The sequence below is a fragment of the Limulus polyphemus genome, unplaced genomic scaffold, assembly GCF_000517525.1.
Source record: "Limulus polyphemus unplaced genomic scaffold, Limulus_polyphemus-2.1.2 Scaffold6837, whole genome shotgun sequence".
NCBI classification, from domain to species: domain Eukaryota; kingdom Metazoa; phylum Arthropoda; class Merostomata; order Xiphosura; family Limulidae; genus Limulus; species Limulus polyphemus.
This window is the reverse complement of record NW_013672447.1, coordinates 33,420-43,398: the sequence shown is the minus strand read 5'-3', so window position 1 is coordinate 43,398 and position 9,979 is coordinate 33,420. Positions and strand designations below refer to the sequence as shown.

Genomic DNA, 9,979 nt, shown 5'->3' with positions numbered 1-9,979 from the left:
CCAAACTGAAATAATAATTTTTCTTACATTATAGCATTCAGGCTCTGTAATTCAACTTAACAACCCATGTCAAGACGTACTTAAAGCTAATCCTCAAAGCGCCTTTGTTATTCATCTAATTTTTGATCCTATGTGATTTCTTAGTTAACAGGTTCCAATCTTTCCTCACCACAATCGTTGCACGTGGCGACATCTATCAGAGTTATTAGGACCTACCTGCTTAAATAATAGTTTCTCGAATTTCTAAACATTTATTTAAATTCAGTCGAAAACATAAATAAATCCTTTTCTGCTAAATCCAAACATTTGAATTAATAATAAGTATTAACTTAAACTAGTTTAACAGTTTGAAGTTGTTAATTACTACATCTTTTCTCTTTCAAATTCTTCAGGAGTAAAGAGGCTGAAGACATGTATGTTCAAGCTCTACGAATTGACTCCAATAATCCCAATCTATACTACAATGTAAGTGCTCTAGAGTAGTGTAGGTCGGCTAATGCTACAACGTTAGTGCTTTAGAGGGGAAGAGGGTTATACCAACTAGTATGTGAGTGGTGTTATGTTGACTAGTACAATGTAAGTGTTTGAGAGTGATATTACGTCAGCTAGAAGTATAGTGGGTTTTAGAGTGGTGTTACGTCAATTAGTACTACAGTAGAAGTGTTACGTCAACTAATATTACAATTTAAGTGTTTCAGTGTGGTGTTACGTTGACTAGTACTAGAATTCAGTTGTTCTAGAATGGTATTATGAAGTTCGTATGTCATGCTACGTAGCCTACAGAATACACAATTCTTCTTTGTTCCATAGCATGCGCACGTTTTACTGAAGTCATGGCAGTACAAATTAGAACTTTAAGCGTCCCTTACGTAACGTCGTTTTAGTGCGTATTGGCTGATTGACAGACAACACACTACTGTATAATGGTGCGAGTGGTTAAAATATTTGAACCCTCAAGAGGGCCTATGTTAACTAGTACTACAAAGTGATAAAGATAAAATGAACAAAAATTTAAACAACACACTGAACCATATTTTTAAACACTGTTTCTCACGTGATTTTATAAATAACTCATCATGAAGAATTATTCGCTTTTGCAAGTTTGTTTTGAGATAGTGACATTTTATAACAACAAATACTCTTCCTTTTTTACATAAAATAATACAAATTTACTTTCTACATTGATCGTTTTTTTCATTGCGCGAAATACACGCTTTTTTAACATTTTTTATTTCTGTTTATAATTTTGCTGAACTCCTCCCATTAGCAATTATTTAGTTATTGTAACGTTTATATTGAGTAAAAATATTTACTTTAAAAATATATATTTCATTATAGCTTGGCGTCGTATTGATGGACCAAAGAAGGAGGAAAGAAGCTTTAACACTATTCAACAGAGCTTTAGAGCTTGAACCAGAACATAAGGTAAGTCAACAACACTTTGGAATTAGGACTAAAAACCTGAATTCAAAAGTTAATAAATATGGACAAATCAAAATAATCAAATATGGTTGAACGCAGCTTAAACTCATAACACAAACTAGCACCGACAATAGAGTCCAAACATCAACTGAGAACACTTGGTTTAACAAAGCTGTTAAATAAAATATGGACACCAGGTAAAAACACTTGATTTAACAAAGCTATGAAACACAATATGAACACTAAGTAAGAACACTTGGTTTAACAAATCTATTATAAAACAGAATTAGGTTACAAGGTAAAAACATTTGGTTTAACAAAGCTATTAAACACAACATCAACACTGTGTAAGAACGTTTTGTTTAACAAAGGTGTTAAAAAACAGAATTAGGTTACAAGGTAAAAACATTTGGTTTAACAAACCTATTAAACACAACATGGACATAAGGTAAGACCACTTGGTTTAACAAATATATTATAATACAGAATTAGGTTACAAGGTAAAAACATTTGGTTTAACAAAGCTATTAAACACAACATCAACACTATGTAAGAACGTTTGATTTAACAAACCTATTAAACACAACATGGACATAAGGTAAGACCACTTGGTTTAACAAATATATTATAATACAGAATTAGGTTACAAGGTAAAAACATTTGGTTTAACAAAGCTATTAAACACAACATCAACACTATGTAAGAACGTTTGATTTAACAAACCTATTAAACACAACATGGACATAAGGTAAGACCACTTGGTTTAACAAAGATATTATAAAACAGAATTAGGTTACAAGGTAAAAACATTTGGTTTAACAAAGCTATTAAACACAACATCAACACTATGTAAGAACGTTTGATTTAACAAAGATGTTATACATCAGAATTAGGTTACAAGGTAAAAACATTTACTCTTCTGTGTAAGAACGTTGTGTTTAACAAAGCTATTAAACACAACATGGACACGGGGTAAGAACGTTTAGTTTAACAAAGATGTTATAAAACAGAATACCGTCACGAGGTATGAACATTTGGTTTAACAAGACTGTGGAACGTAATATAAACACAAAGTCAGAACTCTTCAAATGGTTGAAGTTGTAGAAGAATCCAAATACTAGCTAAGATTATTTATTTAAGAGACCTAGGGATGTATATCGCAGATAGCCTCGTGTAGCTTTGCGTAAAGTCAAATCGAACAGAACTTTAAAACACTTTCTTAAAATACAAAATGTAGCAGCATGCACAAAAGCAGAATACAATATCGCAAATGTTATTATCAAAGATATGTGGCATAGAATCAAATACAAAAGTTAAATTTAATTTTGACAACATGATATTTCTGTGATTAGCCTTTGTGCTTCATTGCTGGAATTGCAGACATTTGATCTTTAGAAATTAAATGTAGAGATTAATATAATTTTTCAGGAAGCTCTTTTCAACATGGCGATGTTATTGCAAGGCGGGAACAAGCAGACGACAAATGACGAGGTGAACAGAAGGTTGTATGACCGTATACGTAATGTTTTAAAGTCATATTAATATAAAATGATTTTCCTTCCGTACGATTAATATTCTATGTTCTTACATAAAGATTATTTAAGTTTTCCGATCTCACTTATTATGTTTATTATATAATTTTGTGATGTTTTATTCGATTAAACACATATTTCCAGTTTGTAAAGAGTAGATGTGGTTTTCTACGTAATATTCTATTCAGTCAGCACGGGTTTCCACGTCTCACAGTGAACAAAAATACTTTTCGTAACGCTTGTGTATTTGTAACGTGTTGGGAGTGCTTTAAGTATACAACAAACCGTAACACGCACTGTTTTATGTATAATATATAGACTTAAGTCCTTTGGTGAAGGTCCCTAAGTACCATCTGAAAGTCGTCTGGCACTAATCTAGCATCGATTGTTGTAGTAACCGAAGTCTAAGTACCATTCGAAAGTCGTCTGGCATTAATCTAACATCGCTTGTTGTAGTAACGGAAGTCTAAGTACCATTCGAAAGTCGTCTGACACTACTCTAACGTCGCTTGTTTTAGTAACGGAAGTCTAAGTACCATTCGAAAGTCGTCTGGCACTACTCTAACATCGCTTGTTTTAGTAACGGAAGTCTAAGTACCATTCGAAAGTCGTCTGGCACTAATCTAACATCGCTTGTTGTAGTAACGGAAGTCTAAGTACCATTCGAAAGTCGTCTGGCACTACTCTAACATCGCTTGTTTTAGTAACGGAAGTCTAAGTACCATCTGAAAGTCGTCTGGCACTACTCTAACATCGCTTGTTTTAGTAACGGAAGTCTAAGTACCATCTGAAAGTCGTCTGGCACTAATCTAGCATCGCACGTTGTGGTAATGGAAATCCAATGACCATCTGAAAGTCGTTTGGCACTAATCTAACTTAGCTCGTTGTTGTAACGGAAGTCTAAGTACCATCTGAAAGTCGTCTGGCACTAATGTAACATCGCTTGTTTTAGTAAAGGAAATAATAAAATAACCTGTTACTTGAATTACTTTTATAGCAATTGTTTAAATGTAAAGTGGAACTTTATATATTAGATATCTAGCTTAGACTATATTAATGTCATATTGAACTTGACAGAAGTGTAAGAACATTTTAATGTAATGTTGAACTTGACAGTAGTGTAAGAACATTTTTAAGTAATGTTGAACTTGACAGTAGTGTAAGAACATTTTAATGCCATGTTCAACTTGACAGAAGTGCAAGAACATTTTAATGTAATGTTGAACTTAACAGTAGTGTAAGACCGTTTTAATGTAATGTTGAACTTGACAGGAGAGTAAGAACGTTTTAATGTACTGTTCAACTTGACAGAAATGTGAGAATATTTTAATGCCATGTTCAACTTGACAGAAGTGCAAGAACATTTTAATGTAATGTTGAACTTGACAGTAAAGTAAGAACATTTTAATGTAATCTTGAACTTGACAGCAGTGTAAGAACATTTTAATGTAATCTTGAACTTGACAGTAGAGTAAGAACGTTTTAATGTAATGTTGAACTTGACAGCAGTGTAAGAACATTTTAATGTAATCTTGAACTTGACAGTAGAGTAAGAACGTTTTAATGTAATGTTGAACTTGACAGTAGAGTAAGAACGTTTTAATGTAATGTTGAACTTGACAGTAGAGTAAGAACATTTTAATGTAATCTTGAACTTAACAGTAGTGTAAGACCGTTTTAATGTAATGTTGAACTTGACAGGAGAGTAAGAACATTTTAATGTAATCTTGAACTTGACAGCAGTGTAAGAACATTTTAATGTAATCTTGAACTTGACAGTAATGCACATTATAAGATAGAACCAAAACGTTTTATATCTGTGTATTCCAATCAACATTTGAGTGCAACCAAGGTTTCAAGATCATTGACGTTTACATTTCCATCCTGTTTCAACTACTAAAGACCGAGTTTACTGCTGTCATGAAATAGTAACACAACTACTGATGTCGAAAAGAACTCAGTGTATATTTATTACAGCATATGTTTTAGCTCACTTCTACATAATGAAAACAAGATAATAGTAAATACTCTTTCACTACGAAATAGTTAAGAGGAGTGTATTTACACAAAATTGATGCTAACTAATGGCTCATACCTAAAGCCATATAAAGCTTATTTGAAGAACATCTGTCTCCGCCCTCCTACTTAACGCTGTACATTTTAAAGTAATACTTATTATCGTAAAGTACGTGATGAAAATTAGGCTTGATGACGGTGTTTTATATTTCTATAATACACTCGTAGTAGAATAGAGTGGCACCAAAAGGCGGATAGTTCCGTGAAGTGCTCTATCAGTCCGTTACGAATATCTTAGATGTATAGACAACAAAACTGGAATGATATTTGTTGATTTTTTAATTTAGAGTCTCCGTTAATGAAAGACGTTCGTTTTTATTACAAACGTTGGTTATATAACAGAAAACATAGCTTAATTCAGAAACGATTTAAGTTTAAAATTGAGTGGCACCAGAAGGCGGATAGTTCCTTGAAGTATTCTATCAGTCCGCTAAGATTATATTAAGTTTACCTTGTTTTTCGTTAAAACAGGAAAAACCTTTCATAATCACAGACGTCCATCAATATATCATATTCGGTTTTTAAGGACTGTTTGAATTTCTTCAATTCTTACAAAACTTCATTGTATAAAACGTTTCACCGGTATAATATCAGTCCATTGATATAATTATTATCGTAATTTTCACAAAAGCTGAGAGAAAACAGGATTTGATAAGATTATAATTGTGAGTTGGACGAGATTCGGGGGTAGCCGTCCATAATTTTGAATTGTCGATAAAAGGCATGGCAATCAGTAAGCAGCGCTCGTCGTTTACACAGTTATTCGTAACCGAATAATAGGATTGGCTGTCACTTTTATGAGCCCTTCACCACTGAAAGTGCGGAGCTTATTCTGAGGGATCATACCTTGGACCTTACTATCTACAGCGCGAAGCACTAGCTCTTTAGCCATATACAGATTAGTAAAAAGCCCATATACTTTTAGGTTCAGTTCATATATGTTAACACAGCAGCATTTATACAATTACTTCGGTAAAACTGTTTCATAACAAATCAATATGACTATATTAATGAAACATCAAAAAATGTATTTTTCAGTGAAACGTCGTCATAGCTACTTTCAAAACATTAGTGCAACTACTACCAGATAATATTAACACAGCTGTTTAATTGCTAAACGAATGCCTGCTGTTTTTCGATATTGTTACAACGTTATTAGGTTAATGTATCGTGAAGTTTGATGCTTTCTGAAACTGTACATGATTGAAGATTAATGCATCATGAAGCCTGATCATTTATTTATATTGTTACGACAGCGGAAGTCACGTGACGCTGGTAACACGTCATGAGATTGTAGAAAGATCATGTCCGTTCGTGAAGCCTCAAGTGTTCTCCAGACGCTCTCTATTTAGTATATAAGCCGGTAAATAAAGTGACGGCAATAGTTATTGAATTGAGACAGGCAGAGTTAGAGACGGACAATTGAATCAAGCGCGGTAAAATTTGTGAATCGTTCGTTGTAAATTATGGCGTGTGTTTAAGTTAAAGTGACTGTGGAAATTAAGTGTATTGCAATATTGAATTGAGAAAGAATAAACCAGTTTTGTTTGAGAAAGGACTTGTATCGCTGAAGTTCTTCGGAAAGAATTTTTACGAGTAATTAACAAACGACCAGAGACGTAACAATATTATACGTGATTGTTAGATTACTGTATCGCGAAGCGTCATGTTTTCGGATATTGTTACATTATTAGTTTAATGTATCATGAAGCCTGATCTTTTCTGATATTGTTACTAGATTGTTAGATTACTGTATCGCGAAGCGTCATGTTTTCGGATATTGTTACATTATTAGTTTAATGTATCGTGAAGCCTGATCTTTTCTGATATTGTTACTAGATTGTTAGATTACTGTATCGCGAAGCGTCATGTTTTCGGATATTGTTACATTATTAGCTTAATGTATCGTGAAGCCTAATCTTTTCTGATGTTATTGCAACATAATTAAAAGAATATTTCGGGAAACAGTGACGTTTCCTCATTATTAGATTATTGTATCTTGTAGCCTGATGTTCTTTTTGAGTGCAGTATTACAACATTATTAGACGAATTTATTGTGAACCCTGACGTTTTCTGATGCTTTGACAGCAGTATCAGATGAACTTGTAAAACCTGATATTTTTAGAATCGTTTTAAATTAAACTAACGCGCAGTACAATGTTTAATGATACTGTTAAAGAAGGTATGGTTAAATTTACCGCGCACTCTATCATATGCTAAACACCAAAGACTGGCGAAGCATTGAAACCAACAGGACTAACTTTCATGTTAAAAATCACGCTTTTATCCACGCTCCTCTTAATTAGTCCATTACGGATTTTAACATCGTAATGTAATAGTGTTTCGAAATATGGATGGACTTTTTCGTGTTGCGTGTGTGTGTCATGTCTAGCCTTGTCAACGATTTCAGGTATCATTGGGAAAGCCCCCTGGTCAGCGACTTGTTTCGGAAAATAAAATATATTGTTACGTCTCTGGTCGTTAGTTAATTTCCCGTATAATTTCTTTCCGAAGAAACTTTAGCGACACAAGTCCTTTCTTAAATAAAACTGGTTTATTCTTTCTCAATACAACTTTGCAATACACTTAATTTCCACAGTCACTTTAACTTAAACACACGCTTTAATTCACAACGATTCACGCACTTTACTTACGGTCACTACCGCTCACTGACTCGATTAACTGTGTCTATTATCTTCAATCTCTCTATCTGCTACTTCGACAGGTTCCTCGATCTTTCTAGAACTCCAGCGCATACTCCCAGCGTCGCGCGACTTCCGCTGTCGTAACAATATGATGCAAGCATTTTGAGCACAACATATTGAGTGGCTTGCCTCAAAAATTCGTGATTGGCTTGGCTGGTGTATGCATTAAGCGTGACTAATAAAAAGCCTCAAAATATCCGGGAAAGCCGTGAATATCGCAAACTGAAAACAGGAAGTCGCTGTAAAGAAAAAAAGGCTCGAAGTGCTGTAATATAAAACGTGGGGTAGACGAGGATATAGACTAAGGCTGTGACGAAAGCATACAGTTTCAATGTTATTCCTGATCTGTAAACGAAAGATGGTAAAATAGAAATTAAGTATAAAATAAAATTAATAAACCTTGAGTTAACTTAAAAATTGTTTTAAAACTAAGGCTTGAGTTAGATATCACATTTCATAAAGTGAAATCTGCAATGGTGATTAAAATAGTTAACCTTATTCATTAGAGTCTAACAATTATTTTTATTTTGATTCCTTTATTAGTTCTTTTAAATTTAGTGAACGGTTCCTTTCAGGGCTGGTATCAAAGGATCCAAAATCCCAAGGGGAAAATTTTGTTGTGGGAGGAAACGGGAGTGTCTCGAAAAACCCACTTTTACGACCAGGGCGCCGAATAAATTTACCCTGACTGTGCTCAGAAAAAAGGTGATGGGAAAAAAACAAGGGGTTACTAGAACCTGTTGATAACATAAAAAACTATTAAAATCTACTTGAAAGATGAAAAGTGGAAGTCAAGCTCGGAAAAGCTTGGTCGTAGTTGTCATCAGAGTCTGTTACATGGTGTCTATTATAAAAGTAGCTTGGCTTGCTGGTAGACGTCCATCGGTTGAAAGGGGTTAAAAGCCTCGGTCATGGGGTGCAGGGTGACTGGGACTGCTTGGTTGATGATCGTAGAAATCTATGGAAGTTAAAGATTCTTCGTCTGTCTGTAGTTTTCTATCTTTTTGGATGATGCGTGTCTGAAACTCTTGGCTGGAAGTTGGAAGGCTGTCTGTGGATGTTCAAGTATTAGACTTGGTGATCTGTGACATTTGGGTTTGGGCTGTATGTGTGTTCTGTAAATGCTTCTTGGCTGGTGGACTCTGGGTGAGCTTGTCTATGACGTCTGGTCTTTTATGTGATAGCTTTTTGACTGAAGTTGTCTGGGTGTATTTGTTTATGACCTGTGGTGATTGCTGTATTTGTTTCCTGACTGTTGTGGCTTGGGTAATCTTGACTGTGTGGTCTGGCTTGTTTATGTCAGCGGATGGTGGTGAGATCCTTGGCTCCAGTGGTCTATTGGCTATTAGTTAGTAGATGATCTGCTGTGGTTTTGGACAAAATGACAATCCTCATGAAGTGAATTGGTAGCCCCGTGGTTCTGGAACGAATGCGATGGATGGCATGGATAGCATAGTTTAATATTTTGAGAAGTGTGGAAAGTATTTCTTTAGGAGAGGTGGACTGGTTGGTGTCAGAAAAAAGGTGTGTTTTAGATCTTGGAGGGTTTCGAGTAACTGGTGGTGTAGAGTTCCATGCGGAATATAGGCAATCCATGTTAGCATGTGCGAGGGGTTGAATAAAAATTCTTCCCCTTCATAAAACTCTCATCTTGGTGGGATTGATGGCAGCATTGTGCTTGTGTTGCCTTAAAATTTTGGTTGTTCGATTGACATTTTTTGGTGCAACGCTACTGGGCTATCTGTGCCAAACAACCGGTAAAACTATCAGCAGAAAAACTATAAAATGTAAAAATATATCAAGTTAAAACTTAACAAAGCCCGAAAATCAGGTAAAAAACTTAAACAGAATTAAAAAGGCATATAATCTGCCAAAAATCTAAAAACGCACTGAAGCTGGACAGTGTCACCATCGCCAATGACACCATCCAACATCAGGGGTAAACACTAAAATGGTTCCACTGCTCACATTCGTTACAACGACACGAAAGTAACACATGGGCAATTGTGACCTGCGATGGAGCTCAGGATCAGGATGTAAGCCCTGTTGGTGGCAAAAGTGAATGTAAATGATCTTAGAGGAAGAGAAGGTGAAACCATTTGCTGTGGTCCACCCCTACAAATGAGTGAGAGCAGTCTGAAGCTGCTGCTAAATAAACCTCATGTTCGAAACTCCATGAAAAATACCATATCTCCAATTAGTGTCATAACCCTTTTTAAGATCAAAGTAGATAGAAACAAGATG

The 9,979-nt window shown here is 34.9% G+C and overlaps 1 protein-coding gene across 1 annotated transcript in view; it reads left to right on the top strand.

The window, feature by feature from the left end:
- Nucleotides 1-395: 395 nt before the first annotated feature.
- Nucleotides 396-9,979, top strand: part of LOC111089630 (transmembrane and TPR repeat-containing protein CG4050-like) — an 18,101-nt gene continuing 8,517 nt past the window's right edge. Inside the window, exons 1-3 of the mRNA XM_022402488.1 lie at nucleotides 396-465; nucleotides 1,339-1,425; nucleotides 2,851-2,924. Coding sequence (XP_022258196.1) covers nucleotides 412-465; nucleotides 1,339-1,425; nucleotides 2,851-2,924 — 215 coding nt within the window. The 5' untranslated portion in view covers nucleotides 396-411. The remainder of the gene's footprint in view (nucleotides 466-1,338; nucleotides 1,426-2,850; nucleotides 2,925-9,979) is intronic.